The sequence below is a fragment of the Lipophrys pholis genome, assembly GCF_963383615.2.
Source record: "Lipophrys pholis genome assembly, chromosome: 19".
Lineage (NCBI taxonomy): Eukaryota > Metazoa > Chordata > Actinopteri > Blenniiformes > Blenniidae > Lipophrys > Lipophrys pholis.
Genome location: NC_137647.1, coordinates 2,340,677 through 2,358,111, shown reverse-complemented (window position 1 = coordinate 2,358,111; position 17,435 = coordinate 2,340,677). Strand labels below are relative to the sequence as shown.

General features: G+C 48.0%; 3 protein-coding genes across 5 annotated transcripts in view; all 3 read right to left on the bottom strand.

Moving 5' to 3' along the window:
- Positions 1-199: 199 nt before the first annotated feature.
- lat (linker for activation of T cells) lies at positions 200-9,149 on the bottom strand. The gene is made up of 12 exons (XM_080488500.1): positions 8,776-9,149; positions 6,784-6,893; positions 5,772-5,811; positions 5,338-5,366; positions 4,160-4,234; positions 3,489-3,515; positions 2,319-2,370; positions 2,174-2,235; positions 2,035-2,085; positions 1,898-1,948; positions 572-654; positions 200-500 (listed from the first exon to the last, which is right to left on the bottom strand). Exons 2-12 carry the CDS (start codon positions 6,884-6,886, stop codon positions 474-476), a joined length of 600 nt encoding a protein of 199 aa, XP_080344626.1. The 5' UTR covers positions 6,887-6,893; positions 8,776-9,149; the 3' UTR covers positions 200-473.
- Positions 9,150-9,313: 164 nt separating this feature from the next.
- Positions 9,314-14,581, bottom strand: spns1 (SPNS lysolipid transporter 1, lysophospholipid). Of its 2 annotated transcripts, none has more exons than XR_013936328.1 (13): positions 14,355-14,581; positions 13,312-13,536; positions 13,155-13,220; positions 12,932-13,068; positions 12,415-12,566; positions 12,251-12,317; positions 12,043-12,185; positions 11,826-11,978; positions 11,514-11,703; positions 10,740-11,091; positions 10,462-10,560; positions 10,153-10,321; positions 9,314-9,812 (listed from the first exon to the last, which is right to left on the bottom strand). XR_013936328.1 is itself a non-coding variant. In XM_080488014.1 (13 exons), the coding sequence occupies exons 2-13, from the start codon at positions 13,526-13,528 to the stop codon at positions 9,742-9,744; spliced, it is 1,530 nt and encodes a 509-aa protein (XP_080344140.1). In that variant the 5' UTR covers positions 13,529-13,536; positions 14,355-14,581; the 3' UTR covers positions 9,314-9,741. The 2 variants fall into 2 exon arrangements, 1 of the variants encoding a protein (XP_080344140.1); XM_080488014.1 differs by having other exon boundaries at positions 10,740-10,805.
- Positions 14,582-14,620: 39 nt separating this feature from the next.
- Positions 14,621-17,435, bottom strand: part of nfatc2ip (nuclear factor of activated T cells 2 interacting protein) — a 4,647-nt gene continuing 1,832 nt past the window's right edge. Inside the window, exons 5-9 of one of the 2 annotated variants that reach the window (XM_080487114.1) lie at positions 16,572-17,435; positions 16,233-16,449; positions 15,841-15,985; positions 15,579-15,688; positions 14,621-15,501 (exon numbers count right to left, since the gene is read on the bottom strand). The exon at positions 16,572-17,435 is cut by the window's right edge and continues 93 nt beyond it. In XM_080487114.1, coding sequence (XP_080343240.1) covers positions 15,340-15,501; positions 15,579-15,688; positions 15,841-15,985; positions 16,233-16,449; positions 16,572-16,762 — 825 coding nt within the window. In that variant the 5' untranslated portion in view covers positions 16,763-17,435 and the 3' untranslated portion in view covers positions 14,621-15,339. The remainder of the gene's footprint in view (positions 15,502-15,578; positions 15,689-15,840; positions 15,986-16,232; positions 16,450-16,571) is intronic. The other variant, XM_080487113.1, reaches the window with a different exon arrangement.

The following is a 17,435-nucleotide window of genomic DNA, read 5'->3' as shown; positions in this document are numbered from 1 at the left end:
TTTGTATCCTCAACCCCACCCCATGATGTTGATGACATAAGGGGCGGGGTTGATGACACAAGGGGGTGGGGTTGAGGATACAAGGGGGTGGGGTTGAGGACATGAGGAAGTAGAAGAGTGCGACTGGTGATGAGGGTTTGACAGTACTTCAATAGAAAATGGAGGTAAGAATGTAGTCAAATAAACATCCGCCATGTTTGTGGTCCAGCCAAGTGAATTTTGTCCAGTTGGACTTCTTTGTTTACTTTTATTTCTTTTTCACAGTCAGCTTATTCAGCGGTAACCATGGCAACAACACAAACAAACATTCTCAGGAGTTGTCAGTAAAATTCAGTTCAAACAGGTCGGCTGCAGCACCGCGACGGAGAGACAAACGGTTCAGAACCAACAGGTCAGAGCACCATCATGCACTGGGCTGTCTGTGGTGTCAATGTCCCATCATGCACTGGGCTGTCTGTGGTGTCAATGTCCCATCATGCACTGGGCTCAATGTGGATCATCTGTAAGAGAGGAAACGTTCTGACGCTGACTTGTAGTTGGACTCAGGATCTTCTGGAGTTTCTTTACTTACTGTTGGCTGATTCACGTAGTTTCCCTTTTCGTCGTCATCACTGTTGTCTTCTTCACTCTGAGCCGAAGATTCTGCCGTCGCCTCTGAAACCAACATCAATCAGCAGATACATAATTTATTTCATGGATGGATAGATGGATGGATGATGATGGGTGAATGGATGATGATGGATGGATGATTGTGGATGGTGGATAGATGGATGATGTACGGATGATCGTGGGTGGGTGGATGGTTGTATGGACAGATGGATGATGGTGGATGGATGAAGAATGGATGGATGGATGACCCTAACCCTAATGGATGATGATGAATGGATGGATTGATGGTGGATGGTTGAATGATCGTGGGTGGATGAAGGGATGGATGGATGATCGTGGAAGGATTGATGGATGGATGATGGACAGATGATGGATGATCGTGGATGGATGGATGGGTGAATGGATGATGATGGATGGATGATCGTGGATGGTGGATAGATGGATGATGTACGGATGATCGTGGGTGGGTGGATGGTTGTATGGACAGATGGATGATGGTGGATGGATGAAGAATGGATGGATGGATGACCCTAACCCTAATGGATGATGATGAATGGATGGATTGATGGATGGATGATGGACACATGATGGATGATCGTGGATGGATGGATGGATGATCGTGGATGGATGATGGACAGATGATGAAGGTGAATGGATGATGATGGATTGATGGATGGATGGATGATCGTGGATGGATGAAGGGATGGATGATCGTGGATGGATGGATGGGTGAATGGATGATGATGGATGGATGATCGTGGATGGATGGATGGATGATCGTGGATGGATGATGGACAGATGATGAAGGTGAATGGATGATGATGGATGGATGATCGTGGATGGATGAAGGGATGGATGGATGGGTGAATGGATGATGATGGATGATGGACAGATGATGATCGTGGATGGATGAAGGGATGGATGATGGACAGATGATGAAGGTGAGTTCGTGATGATGGATGGATGGATGGATGGATGATCGTGGATGGATGAAGGGATGGATGATGGACAGATGATGAAGGTGAATGGATGATGATGGATGGATGATCGTGGATGGATGAAGGGATGGATGGATGGGTGGATGGATGATGGACAGATGATGAAGGTGAATGGATGAAGGGATGGATGTATGGATTCCTTTAACTTTTGGAACTTCCTTCTTTTACCACTTTTTCCAGCTTTTGTTTTCATGTTTTTCAAATTGTTTCCTTCTGAAGAATGAGAAAGTTTTTCATCCTTCAAATGTTTTTCAGAGTTTGAATCTCTGGTTTCTCTCTCAGTGTTTCACCTCGGGAATGTTCGTCTCCGGGCTCCACATTGACGTAGTCTGGATTCTCCTCTGAGGACAAACACAGAATCTGATCAGCGATCAATAACCACAGTGTCTGATCAGCGATCAATAACCACAGTGTCTGATCAGCACACCCAGTGTGGAGGAAACAACCCTATCAATGTTGACGTAGTTGTGTTGAGCATCTGGAGAGAAACAGACATTTGCATCATTAATGTGAACGTTTCCACGGAAACATCAAGGAGAAGTGAGGATGAGAAACGAGCGGCTCACCTGAGCTGGGCGTGGAGGCGCGGCTCAAAGTGGGCGGAGCCCCACCGCCAGGCAGCACCAGTCTACACAAACCACAGAAGAAGAAAGACGCTCATTTTCTCAGCAACATTAAGTTGGCAGATCGACTCAGACGGAGGAGACGTACATGTACTCATGGTCGGTGGGGTCGTCAGGGTCACTGTCCAGGGATTCAGGTCCTGCAGAGGAACGTCACATTTACACACTGACTGTTAACGTCACATTCACACAGTGACGGTTAACGTCACATTCACACACTGACGGTTAACGTCACATTCACACACTGACGGTTAACGTCACATTCACACAGTGACGGTTAACGTCACATTCACACACTGACGGTTAACGTCACATTCACACACTGACTGTTAACGTCACATTCACACACTGACGGTTAACGTCACATTCACACACTGACTGTTAACGTCACATTCACACACTGACGGTAAACGTCACATTCACACAGTGACGGTTAACATCACATTCACACACTGACTGTTAACGTCACATTCACACAGTGACGGTTAACGTCACATTCACACACTGACTGTTAACGTCACATTCACACACTGACGGTTAACGTCACATTCACACACTGACTGTTAAAGTCACATTCACACAGTGACGGTTAACGTCACATTCACACAGTAGTAAATCAATAGTTTATAATCATAGTTTATAAATCGTAGTTTGTTAAGCAGTAGTTTACAAATCAGAAGTTTGTAAATAAGTTGTTTATAATCATAGTTCAGAAATCAGTAGTTTATCATTTTTATTTTATAAATCATAGTTTATAAACTAAGATTTATAATTTTAGTTTATAATCATAGTTTAAAAATCGTAGTTTGTAAAGCAGTAGTTTACAAATCAGAAGTTTGTAAATAAGTTGTTTATAAATTGTAGTTTATAAATCAGTAGTTTATCAATTGTAGTTTATAAAAAAGTTGTTCATAATCTAAGTTCAGAAATCAGTAGTTTGTATTCATAGTTTATAAATCGGAGTTTGAAAATCGTAGTTTATAAATCAGTAGTTTATAAATCAGAAGTTTGTAAATAAGTTGTTTATAAATTGTAGTTTATCAATTGTAGTTCATAAAAAAGTTGTTTATAATCTAACTTCATAAATCAGTAGTTCATAAATCGTAGTTTGTAAATCAGTAGTTTATAAATAAGTTGTTTATAATCAAAGTTTATAAATCAGGAATTTATATATTAGGTGTTTATAAATCAGTAGTTTATAAATCCGGAGTTTATAATCATAGTTTATAAATCCGGTGTTCAGAAAGTGAGGTTTTACCTGGATTCTCGTAGCTGCAGTTACTGTCTGGAAACAAGAAGAAACCAGTGAAACAATTTGATCGACTTCTCTGAGCAACAACAGACGACGTCAGTTACAACCAGGAACAGGAAGTAGAAACCATCAACAGACGACGTCAGTTACAACCAGGAACAGGAAGTAGAAACCATCAACAGACGACGACAGTTACAACCAGGAACAGGAAGTAGAAACCAACAGACGACGACAGTTACAACCAGGAACAGGAAGTAGAAACCATCAACAGACGACGACAGTTACAACCAGGAACAGGAAGTAGAAACCATCAACAGACGACGTCAGTTACAACCAGGAACAGGAAGTAGAAACCATCAACAGACGACGACAGTTACAACCAGGAACAGGAAGTAGAAACCATCAACAGACGACGACAGTTACAACCAGGAACAGGAAGTAGAAACCATCAACAGACGACGACAGTAACAACCAGGAACAGGAAGTAGAAACCAACAGATGACGACAGTTACAACCAGGAACAGGAAGTAGAAACCATCAACAGACGACGACAGTAACAACCAGGAACAGGAAGTAGAAACCAACAGACGACGACAGTTACAACCAGGAACAGGAAGTAGAAACCATCAACAGACGACGACAGTAACAACCAGGAACAGGAAGTAGAAACATCTCACCACTCTCCTTTCTCTCACTGCCAGCAAGCCTCAGCAGGCTGGAGTCCGGGGAGGTCAGGTCAATGTGAGGACGAACTGCAACGAAAGACACATCGTCTTCATCATCATCATCATCTTCATCCATATTCAGTATGTCATCATCATCATCATCCTCATCACTCAGTGTGTCACTATCATCTGCTGAGATGAATCATCTATTTTTACAAATGGAAACCATCCATCAGTCTGCCATCCATGCATCCATCCATCCATCCATCCATCCATCCACCCATCTTCCATCCATTTATCATCCATCCATCCATCATCCATCCATTTATCATCCATCCATCATTCATCAACCATCGAATCAATTCATCTTCTCCACCAATTATTCCAGTTCAGAGTTGCGGGGCGCTTGAGCCAATCCCAGTTTACTGTGTTTGAGGGCAGGTACGCCTGTTTCTGCAGGTTTCTACTCTTCTGAGTCTGGCACTGCAGGTTCTCCTCCTCTGAGTCTGGTTCTGCAGGTTCTCCTCCTTTGAGTCTGGTTCTGCAGGTTCCCCTCCTGTGAGTCTGGTACTGCAGGTTTCTCTTCTGAGTCTGGTTCTGCAGGTTCTCCTCCTCTGAGTCTGGTACTGCAGGTTTCTCCTCTGAGTCTGGTTCTGCAGGTTCTCCTCCTCTGAGTCTGGTTCTGCAGGTTCCCCTCCTGTGAGTCTGGTTCTGCAGGTTCCCCTCCTCTGAGTCTGGTTCTGCAGGTTCCCCTCCTCTGAGTCTGGCACTGCAGGTTCTCCTCCTCTGAGTCTGGTTCTGCAGGTTCCCCTCCTGCGAGTCTGGTTCTGCAGGTTCCCCTCCTCTGAGTCTGGCACTGCAGGTTCTCCTCCTCTGAGTCTGGTTCTGCAGGTTCTCCTCTTGTGAGTCTGGTTCTGCAGGTTCCCTTCCTCTGAGTCTGGCACTGCAGGTTCTCCTCCTGTGAGTCTGGTTCTGCAGGTTTCTCCTCTGAGTCTGGTTCTGCATATTCCTCTACTTGTTGATGGTAAATTGTTGGCTTTGTCTCTAAAAGCACTAAAATGACTGTGTTGTGTTTGAAGCTGTTTAAATAAAGTTGAATTTAATTGAATTTAATGTGTGTAGCTGCTGGAAACATTGGATCAAACCAAACAAACAAACAAACAAACAAACAAACAAACAAACAAACACACATGAAGGGACGATCCTGAAGTCAGTGGACCTGATGAGGAAAGAGAGACAGGAGATATTCACCCTGCAGTTTTCAACATGAACACAGCAATTTATTAGACCTGGAAATGATTTAAACTGCTCTATAATCTGATGTGAGAGGAGGGAGATGCTCTATAATCTGATGTTATAGGAGGGAGATGCTCTATAATCTGATGTGAGAGGAGGAAGATGCTATATAATCTGTTAGAGGTGGAAGGTGCTCTATAATCTGATGTGAGAGGAGGAAGATGCTATATAACCTGATGTGAGAGGAGGAAGATGCTCTATAATCTGATGTGAGAGGAGGGAGATGCTCCATAATCTGGGGTCTCCACTGAGATGTAGTGGTGGAGATGTGGTGCAGGAGACGTGGTGGTGGAGATGTAGTGGTGGGGAGGTGGTGGTGGAGACTTACGAGACGTAGTCCTCTGAGGCAGGAGTCTGTTGGATGGAAACTGGACAGACAGAAGAGAAGAGAGTCACCTAGAGGAGAAACACCTTGACCAGCTCTCTCTCTCGCTCTCTCTCTTGTTTTCTCTCTCATTTTTTCTTCGACCCTCCAATCTAAACCTCCATCAGTAAACCTCCATCAGTAAACCTCCATCAGCTGCACTAGAAAATGTTCCAGGGTCCTGAAGCAGCTTCACTGTAGCTTCATTAAATAGAAACCTTCGCAGTAGAGACTGAGTCGGCCTCCCTACTGAACCTTGGACCTGCTTCCTCGTGGGAGGAGCCTGAGAGCTGGAAGCTCCACCTCCATTCTACTGGGACAAAACCTGAGAACCTCCAGGGGGCAGCGCTGAGAACCCAGTGTTCTGTACACAACCTAGGAACCTCCAGTCCTCCTGTCATGATGTCCTGTCAATACTTCCTGTCAATACTCACTGCAGCATTTTCCGATAATAATGATAACAGCGTTACAATAGTTACTCTGGAAGGAACACACACACACACACACACACACACACACACACACACACACACACACACACACACACACACACACACACACACACACACACACACACACACACACACACACACACACACAGTTACTACCTTTGGACAAAACGTCTCCACTTCCTGTGGCGGATGACGACCACATCGGTCTCCTACAGAGGAACCACAGAGAGCGCCACCTGTCTATCTCCCTATGTATCTACACAATGTACAGTGTCAAGAGGAGCTCTGCTGCCTCCTGATGGACAAACAGTGAACTGCAGCGGGAATAACGAGAAGGTTGTATTTTCTTCTGGAACTTGTTCAAACACCTGGTCAATACTTTGAAATAACCTAGAAGGCCTGAAAAGAGGCCATCTGATCTGGTATTGATTACTGATCAGGCTGATCTAGTATTGATTACTAATCAGGTTGATCTGATCTAGTACTGGGAGAAACCCACAGTGAGAAGTGTTTCAGCGCCTCACCCAGTGGACCGACATTCCTGCAGTTCACACAAACCACCAGTAGGAGGACGGTGGCCACCAGGATGGCGGCGGACAGCAGCTGCAGGAGCCAGGAAGAGTCCATGGTTCACCTGAGAGGGGTCAAAGGTCAGCATCTTATCAACTCTTCACTGACACTTCATGTTGAAGGAGCAATATCACAGTTTCACTTCTGTTTAATTATAGTCATCTTTAAGTTTCCTCCTGAGTTTGTGTCACTTCCTGCCGTGTGTGACTTCCTGCTGACTTTGGGAAGCAGCTAATCAGTGAGACAGGAAAAGAGACAGGAAGCAGCTGATCAGTAAGACAGGAAAAGAGACAGGAAGCAGCTGATCAGTAAGACAGGAAAAGAGACAGGAAGCAGCTGATCAGTAAGACAGGAAAAGAGACAGGAAGCTGCTGATCAGTAAGACAGGAAGTGAGACAGGAAGTAGCTGATCAGTGAAACAGGAAGCAGCTGATCAATGAGACAGTCAGTCTTAAACATCATCGGGAACTAGTCTAAGCCCAGTTTAAACTCTGTCTTAAACATCATCCTGAACTAGTCTAGGCCCAGTCTAAACGTTGTATTAAACATCCGGGAACTAGTCTAAGCCCAGTTTAAATGTTGTCTTAAACATCATCGGGAACTAGTCTAAGCCCAGTTTAAATGTTGTCTTAAACATCATCGGGAACTAGTCTAGGCCCAGTCTAAACGTTGTCTTAAACATCATCGGGAACTAGTCTAGGCCCAGTTTAAACTCTGTCTTAAACATCATCCGGAACTAGTCTAGGCCCAGTCTAAACGTTGTATTAAACATCCAGGAACTAGTCTAAGCCCAGTTTAAATGTTGTCTTAAACATCATCGGGAACTAGTCTAGGCCCAGTCTAAACGTTGTCTTAAACATCATCGGGAACTAGTCTAGACCCAGTCGAAACGTTGTCTTAAACATCATCGGGAACTAGTCTAGGCCCAGTCTAAACGTTGTCTTAAACATCATCGGGAACTAGTCTAGGCCCAGTCTAAACGTTGTCTTAAACATCATCGGGAACTAGTCTAGGCCCAGTCTATACGTTGTCTTAAACATCATCGGGAACTAGTCTAGGCCCAGTCTAAACGTGGTCCCAAACATCATCAGGAACTAGTGTAGACCCAGTCTAAACTCAGTTTTAATTATCATCAGGGAATAGTCTAGGCCCAGTCTAAACGTTGTATTAAACATCCAGGAACTAGTCTAAGCCCAGTTTAAATGTTGTCTTAAACATCATCGGGAACTAGTCTAGGCCCAGTCTAAACGTTGTCTTAAACATCATCGGGAACTAGTCTAGGCCCAGTCTAAACGTTGTCTTAAACATCATCGGGAACTAGTCTAGGCCCAGTCTAAATGTTGTCTTAAACATCATCGGGAACTAGTCTAGGCCCAGTCTAAACGTTGTCTTAAACATCATCGGGAACTAGTCTAGGCCCAGTCTAAACGTTGTCTTAAACATCATCGGGAACTAGTCTAGACCCAGTCTAAACGTTGTCTTAAACATCATCGGGAACTAGTCTAGGCCCAGTCTAAACGTTGTCTTAAACATCATCGGGAACTAGTCTAGGCCCAGTCTAAACGTTGTCTCAAACATCATCAGGAACTAGTGTAGACCCAGTCTAAACTCAGTTTTAATTATCATCAGGGAATAGTCCAGGCCCAGTCTAAACTCTGTCTTAAACATCATCGGGAACTAGTCTAGGCTCAGTCTAAACTCCGTCTTACAGATATTTTAAAGGTGAAAGTAGTCTGAACTTTAGTCTCAGTATTGTTTCAGCAGGAAAAGACAAAAGGTGTTGAATGTGAGCGTTTGATGAGCTCACAGCTCAGAGTTTGTCTGTCGGATGGCGAGTGCAGCAGTGAGCTCGGTCCACTTCCTTTGCCGGCCTTCCTGTCACAAGAAGTGGATGGCGAGTGCAGTGGCGAGTTCTGTCCACTTCCTGTGCCGATGCAAGGACTCACCTTCACCTGCGGACGAACGGCAATCTGAGCTGCGGAACGGAAGAAGCTTCGGCTCCTCGTCTCATCTGCTCCTCGTGAACCCAACGGCGGCCATGTTCTCGTCTCCTCCTCTCCTCGCCGCACCCAATCACTAGCCGAGCCCTGGCCTCCCTCCACCCAGACCCTGACCTCTGACCTCTTCAGATCTCAGAGAGCGATCGCAGTGAGAAGAAGTCAAAGACCCTGAGAAGCTCAGAGGCGTCGCCGACTGAAACCTGCAGGAAGCATCAACCAGCAGCTCCTCCTTCAGCCAATCAGAGCGGCCTCGGCGGGTTGCTGCAGCGCCATGGCAACACTTCTGCAACCGTCTGCACATCCTCCCACCTTCAAACAGGAAACCACAGCAGAGTGCAGAGGACTCTTCCAGAGCGTCAGGATGAAACCAGTCAGGTTCAGTATCACATGAAGGACTACAGAATCAGTGTGTAGCCAACGAGTATGCCACACACACACACACACACACACACGCACACACACACACAAATAAACACACTGGAAGTTGTCATCAGCAGTTTTTAATATTAGAACAAAATAAAACTTCTGATACATTTTAAAATCATCAAACCTGAAAGAAAAATCAGAAACAAACTTAGCGTTGATTTAAAAGACTTTTGGTAAAATCCAGATTAGATTAAATCTGATCTTTAAAACCGAAGAAGACGACTAATCCCTGTGAGCCGCGTCACTCCACCACCAGGGGGCAGAACACCAGGTCCACCACCAGGGGGCAGAACAATTCCGATCATCAGCACACCATCAATTCAGGGCCGTTTCTTTAAATCAGTCATGTTAAAAAAAAGTAGTATAAAAATAATTGTCCATCGCGACTAACCGTCTGCTAGTGGTCTGCTATCAGACTACTATCGGTATGCTAGCGGTCCGCTCATCCTCCAAATGAAACCAGGAAGGATGTGAAGGTCGCCTCCATCAAATCAGGACGCTGGAAACCGGGACCCGGGTGGAGCGGCCGCTCTTCGGTACGACGATCGGTTCATCATCTGAAAACAAAACATCCGAGCGTCGTCGTGGTTTTTTTATTCACGTCTCAAAAAGACGAAACCACGGTCCAACAAGGTTATCTGGTGACACTGAACCGTGTGTGTGGTTGTTTGTCCTGTGATGGACGAGTTCACCTGACCGTCCCCACCTGCCCTCACCTACAGGAAGCTGGGATCGGCTCCAGCGCCGATGGATGAATGGAAAACGAGTCGTTGCAAAACTCAAACAGGTCTACAACGAGCTAAATTAGCATTAGCTTCACGATAAGCGTAGCATTAGCGGTGGGGTATCAAAGCGTTCACTGACCCGTGGCTCACCTGCAGCCAGCGCGCATCTCACCTGTGGCAACGTGCTTCTCAGCACGAGCGCGGTCTCCCTCGATGAAGAGGGCGGTGGCGAGGAAGAAGGCTCCGCCCAAAACGGCCACGAAGGCGCAGAGCAGCAGAGAGCGCTGCAGAGATCTGAACTGCCACATGAAGGAGTCGTTCCTCCTCAGAGAGTCCGACAACTGGGAAACAACACGGAACTTTTAAATCCAGTGTCTGAAATGCATCTTCTGGAAAGGCTACAGCGTTCTGCGTTGCTCAGAACACTGAGCTCAAACATCACTTCCTGTTGGGTTCCTGTGTGTGCCGGACTTGGACGTACCACTCCGATGAGGTACGGACTCCCGGCGTCGCCCAGCAGGTGAGACACTATGATCTGAAGCGCCTCGGCGGTGGCGCGGCGAGTGGGAACGACCACGTACTGCAAAACAGGAAGCGAGGACGTGAAACCACAGAGTAAGAAAGGAGGCGATCCACTGACGGCGCGTTGTCCAACTAGGAGGGGGGGTAGGGGGTGGAGGAAGAGAGGGGGGAATTGAAGGGGGCGGAGGAAGAGAGGGGGGAATGAGGTGGTGGAGGAGAGAGAGATAGGTTTCTTACCAGGAGGATGTCGGCCACAATGGCCCAGTTCATGGACAGGAAGGTTTCTCCCAGGAAGATGAAGGCCTGAAGACACACGAGAGGAAGCTGTGAACCCACATCTATCCAGCTGTGAACCAACTTCCCTCCAGCTGTGAACCCACATCTATCCAGCTGTGAACCAACTTCCCTCCAGCTGTGAACCAACTTCCGTCCAGCTGTGAACCAACCTCCGTCCAGCTGTGAACCAACTTCCCTCCAGCTGTGAACCAACCTCCGTCCAGCTGTGAACCAACTTCCCTCCAGCTGTGAACCAACCTCCGTCCAGCTGTGAACCAACTTCCATCCAGCCGTGAACCAACTTCTCCAAAACCTGCAGGATTTGATGGACGGGTGACTGGGAACGACCAAGCAGCAGGACCAGAACTTCCTGGACCCAGAGGAACCTTCAAGACTAGCTTCCTTCTCTCATGTTCTAGTGTCTCATTACTCTCCTTACTCCCAGTACTCTGATTACTCTGCTGTTAGCTGCTTTGTTGGATGAACTTTCATTAGTTTGATTTATGAAAAGTTCTAGAAATCAAATGTACTTCTTCACTTCATTCTTTTTCTCCTCTGTACTTGTACTGTTAAAACGTCTCCACCTGTACAGACGTGCAGCTCAGGGTCACGTGAACACGTTGACCCTTGACCTCTGCTGCTTACTGAACCTGTTGGAGGACTTAGTGTGGAACCTTCCCAGGTTACTCCACCAGCAGAGCAGTAGAGTATTAGTGAAACAGACCGAGGACTCACGTATGTGGCGACGGTGCTGAGCTCGGCGAACACGATGGCGAGGTAGAGGAAAGGCGCCGAGAGCAGCAGCCCGGCGGCGCAAACCAGCGGGTCAGCACGCGGCGTCTTGTTCCGGAGCTGCCGGCTCACCTGGACGCCGCTGAACACGCCCAGAACGCCGGTCACACAGGTGATGATGCCAAAGATCAGACTGTCGGGGGAGACAACATGTCACGTTGCTATGGCAACTCAGAGACACGCACACACTGAGAAACAGGCTCAACACTCTCAGGTGTGTGTTACTTGTCTAAACTCCACTCTCAGGTGTGTTACCTGTCGGAGGAGGCGCAGTGTCCCTCGGTGCAGGGCGGTCTCTCCTTGGTGAAGATGGCGGCCCGGAGGAGGAAGGTCGGCGCCCACAGAGCCAGAGAGCCGGTGACGAAGGCGACGGCGGTGAAGCCCAGCGTGGACAACAGGAAGCTGCAGCTGCAGAGAGGGAAGGTGTGAGCAGCAGGTAAAGCTCCTGCAGGTGTTTACGCTGGAGACCTACTTCCTGCTGAGGGCCTGCAGGTCTTTCAGCCAGCTGGTCTGGCGGAGGTGGTGCTCCGGCCGAGCCTCCACGGCTCCTCTCTTTGGCTCCTGGACCACAAAGAGGAGCAACAGCACAGCAACCACACCCAACGCCGGCGTCACCTGTAGGAGGAGCCAGCGAGTCAGCGCAGGACAGAAGCAACAGACGTTCGGCGGGTCAGACTCACCCTGAGGGCGTAGTGCCAGTCCGTCGTCAGGTTACTGACTTGTGATCCCACGATGTAGCCCAGACCACTGACCAGGGGAAACACATGGCGTGAGAGGGTGAGGGTCAGTGGTGGGTGGATGAATGGATGTATTATGAATGGATGATGGATGCTTGCGGCACTACCTGCCAACAGGAATGGCGAAGTAGAAGATGGAGAGCATGTTGGTCCTCTTGCCCTTCACGTAGAGGTCGGCAATGATGGTGGGAGCGATGGTGGAGTAACTGGCCTCACCCACTCCGACCAGCCCACGAGTCAGCAGCAGGGCCCAGAAGTGCTGCAACGCATCACCACAGGTTAACGAGCCGCTGCAGCGTCGGTAACGCATCACCACAGGTTAACGCGCCGCTGCAGCGTCGGTAACGCATCACCACAGGTTAACGCGCCGCTGCAGCGCTCCACAACTCTTCACTTCCACTGCTGATTGTTAAAGGACTGAAGCAGGTCACATGTTGAAAACACTCAAAGTGCTTTTCTAAACTACATTACTCAAGTAGTGAGAGCACAGTAATCAGATACTTCGGCCCGTCACAGTATTAAAGGCAGATTAGTGATAATAAAGAGTTCTAGGAGAGAAGCTGCGTCGTGGTGGAACCTGAAGAACCAGAGCCTGCAGCGACTGCAGGAAGTGAAGTTACTCGCCTCTCGGGGGGTGAAGGAGCTCGCCAGTGTCACCGCCGACCAGAACGCGATGCCAACGCTCATGATGTACTTCCTGTTGTACCTGTCGCCAAGGTAACCGAAGAACGGCGCCAGGAACATGTAGCTGCAGATGAAGACTGACGGAGGCGAGGATTACTAAAGTAACTTCATCACTAACAGGGTCGTTCACAGCAGAGTTCAGGATTACTACAGTATCTTTCACCTGTTTGCAGTAATCCGGACTTTCCATCATCGATCCCAAAGTAATTCTTGATGTCGGGAAGAACACCTGGTGGAGAGAGTGTCTAGTTTACATCAACACGACACCCACCCCCAGAACCAGTCAGATGAAAAGCTGATCCAGGTGTGGCGCCCCCTACCTGCTACGGTGAACCTGTCCATGTAGTTGAGCAGGTTGATGTAGCAGAGAATGAAGACGGTGAGCAGCGCCCGGACGTTGGACACTCCGCTGGCTGACTCTGCAGGCTCCGCCTCCTCGCCGGGAGTCGACGTCGTGCCGTGATCCTCGGGGCCGTCCGCCTCACTGTCAGAGGAGAAGAACGGCGCCGTATCCGACGTCACGTCTACCGCAGACATGGCTGCCGCTGGGGGAGGAGACAACAATCATCACGTTCAATGTCACAAAGCTTCTGGCTTGTTTTGGCCTCTTCTCAGTTCTGTCACTTTCAAGATGGCTGCTGTCCCCCCCCCAAAGGTTTTCTGCTGGTGACCCCCCCCCCCAGAGGTTCTGATGTCTTTCTCTGTGTAGTTGTTTCCCCATGTGTAGTTGTGTTGTTTTCCTCTGTGTTGTTTTCCTGTGTGTGGTTGTTGTTTTCCTCTCTGTGTAGTTATTGTTGTTTCCCCATGTAGTTGTTGTTTCCCCCTGTGTGGTTGTTTTCTTCAGTGTTGTTGTTTCGCCCTGTGTAGTTGTTGTTTTCCTCTTTGTGTAGTTGTGTTGTTTCCCCCTGTGTAGTTGTTGTTTTCCTCTTTGTGTAGTTGTGTTGTTTCCCCCTGTGTAGTTGTTGTTTTCCTCTTTGTGTAGTTGTGTTGTTGTTTGTCTCTGTGTAGTTGTTGTTTTCCTCTCTGTGTAGTTGTGTTGTTGTTCCCCCGTGTAGTTGTTGTTTTCCTCAGTGTTGTTGTTTCCCCCTGTGTGGTTGTTTTCTTCAGTGTTGTTGTTTCCCCCTGTGTAGTTGTTGTTTTCCTCTCTGTGTAGTTGTGTTGTTGTTTCCCCATGTAGTTGTTGTTTTCCTCAGTGTTGTTTCCCCCTGTGTGGTTGTTTTCTTCAGTGTTGTTGTTTCGCCCTGTGTAGTTGTTTTCCTGTGTGTAGTTGTGTTCCTCTTTGTGTAGTTGTGTTGTTGTTTCCCCCTGTATGGTTGTTTTCCTGTGTAGTTGTTTTCCCCTGTGCAGTTGTGTTATTGTTTACCTCTGACGTTGACTCAGATATTCCGGTGAACGAGCTGAACGACTCGCGCGGTTACAGCCGCGGGTCTCGCGCCATCAGGAAGCTTCAGGAATCAGCGGGTCCGGCGGAGTTCGGTTCTGAAGAACCGGGTTCGGGTTTACGAGGTTTCGGACTGACGAGTCACCGGACAGTTGCCATCACAGCCATGAGCGCACTTCCGCTCACATGACTTTCGTCACTTCCTGTAGACGCATCACATGACAGGGAGTTTTTTTTTTTTTTTTTTTCATAGCGAGTACTATCCGAGCAACCTGGTTCCGATCAGTGATCGATCCGATCAGCCTGACGGGATTCTGATCGTGTCATAGCAGAGAAAATTACAGCGGCCCTGAACTCGGACCAATGGCACAGTGCAACGGCAAAAGGCACTGCTCCATCAGTCCATCACTGCTCCATCAGTTCTCCACCACTCCTCCATCACTCCACCAGTCCTGAATAAAACCCAAGATACTCCCACAACTCGTTATGTCTTAGGTTGACGGAGTCAAGTTGCCTCTAATGTTGATGGAGAAAAGCCGACACTGTGAACGAACAAATAATCAACTCTGACCTTCAAACTTCTTTAATTTTTAACTTCATTTATTATTAAAATTTAAGTTTCACAAAGACATTTCGTCTGCAGGTGAAAAACAGGAAGAAAAAACATCACTCATTTGTTAGAAACAAACTAAAAGTACAACTGTGTGAAATTATTTATTGCTCAGTTTGGAAACAGTATGGTTGTAGTTCCTCTCTCGTCCTGCAGGGGGAGAGAGAGGCAACGGTGTGGCTGTAGTTACTTTCTCGGCCTGTAGGGGCAGAGCTGAGTCTTCAGGTGGAAACTATTTCCTCCGTTAACATTTTGTTGTGACGTAGAAAAAACTAACTGAAAATACTGAGGTAGATGAAAGCCTCGTCGCTGAGCTGCAACCTTAGCTCTGCTAGCGGTAGCTCTGCTAGCGGTAGCTCAGGTCCAGACTTCGATGATGTCACCGTCCTCCATGTCCAGCTGAGCAGGACTCTGCTGCTCCGTCACTTTACAGCCGTCGAAATGGAAACAAACTTTTTTCCGAGCTTTGACAGGAAGCTGCGATAGGAACTGAGCGAAGACGGACCCGAATGGCTCGTCCTGCAACAGACAGAGCAGGTTAAGAACAAGCAAACAAACAAAAAAAAACAAACAAACAAAGGGGCCGAGCCACGCACTCTGAGTAGGGAGAACTCCTGAGACAAGTTTTTGTCGCTTTGCAGCCTCACAGTGATGTTACTGCCGCTGCCGCCGCCAACTTTATCCTCCGTTGTCATGACGACACACTCTGCACAAATAAACCTTCAGGTCAACACAAGTCCAGCACCATGACGAATGCCGACAACTTCTTAAACCGTTTCCTGTTCATGAAGCCGCTTTACCACCCCACCCCACCCCCCACCCCACACACCATCACTACACACACGTCATGTGACTGACCGATGATGTCAGCAATGCCGAGGCCGAGCTCCTGGATGGTGGCATGCGTTGGCAGCTCCACGTCGTTCATGAGCAGCAGGAGGCGAGGAGGCGGGACCTTCAGGATGACTGACAGCTTGGCCACCGCCACGCTGAGACTCATCGACTACGGAGGAAGAAAAACATCAAACATTTCATCGTGGCAATACCAAGCTTCCCACATCGCCATGGAAACACATAGCACCCCGCGTCATCATGGAAACACAACATGCTCACCGTCGCCATGGAAACACAGCCCACCCTCCGTCGCCATGTAAACACAGCACTCCACCAGTCGGTGGAGAGTTTGGACCAGAGAGTAAAACGTGATGGTGAACAAAGCAGCTTTGTAGTGAACAGGGAGGAGAGTTTACCGACAGCACAGGGATCTTGTGGACGTCTGTCCTGCAGCGGATCTTCAGAGGAATCTCTCGGACTGTGGAGCCCGACGCACTCGGAGACTCCGACCCGGGGCTCACCACCAAGACGCTGTCGTCTTCAGACGGGACACCTCGGAGGCATCTGAATGCCGGGCTGCTCGTCTCTGGAGACAGGAGGACGTTCACCGCCTGCAGCTTCCTGTCGATCTCACTGATCAACAAAAAAACCAACAGGACAGATGAGTGTGTGAGTGTGTGTGTGAATGTGATGAACAATGTAAAGTGCAGTTGGTTTAAGCAGTTGAAAAGTGCTCTGCAGGTGAAACCATTTACATGAACCAATCAGATGAGTGAACGCAGCAGTACGAGCCAATCAGAGGAGGAGGAGGCGGGTCATCGCTCTGGCTGGTGGATACTGCTGAGTGGTGCATCATGGGGGATTTGGAGGAGGTTGCACACAATGCTGTGTATTGAGGTTTTTCACCCACGTGACAAAGTGACGTCATGAGTCGTTGAGCCGCCATGTTGGATGTCGGCTCAACGCCAATGACACAGTAAACACAGTGAAGTTAGTCTCCCTGAGTCCCCCCACCACGGTCTGGACACTGGACCAGGCAGGAGAGACCACCTTCTTGAGCTGGAGCAGAAAAACTGATATGAACTGGACCTTCAGAGTCTGGAGGACTGAGGGTCTCTCAGCTTCCCTCCTTACTGCTGAAACCATCCAATCAGAGGCCTGGACAGGTTTCCTGTTACTGCAGGCTTATCTGCCTGTTACTGTCCAAAGTGTTTAGTGGTGTTAAAAGTCAGAGGACGTCCAACATGGCCGCCCAGTCATATCAATAGACCTGACCTCAATGAACAACCTTGATACTCTGTAAATCATGTACATCCTGGACCTCTGCTGCTTCACTCACCTGCTGCCGCCATTTTGAGATCAGACCAGTGACAGAAAGGACCAGCAGGTTGAACCAGCAGCAGTGCTTACAGCGCTCCCGGTGGTGTGGAGGAGAATTTGTTTGAAACCGTTTGACAGGAGACCAAAGAAAAATAGGTGGACTATTGGTCAAACGATAAGTCGGCAAAACCACTGCCACCAAAGACCCTTCATCGATTAGTTACATCCATGACTTAGTTACATCCATGATACCTCAGAACCCTCAAACCGAATTCAGCACGTCTGGACTGGGCTTACCG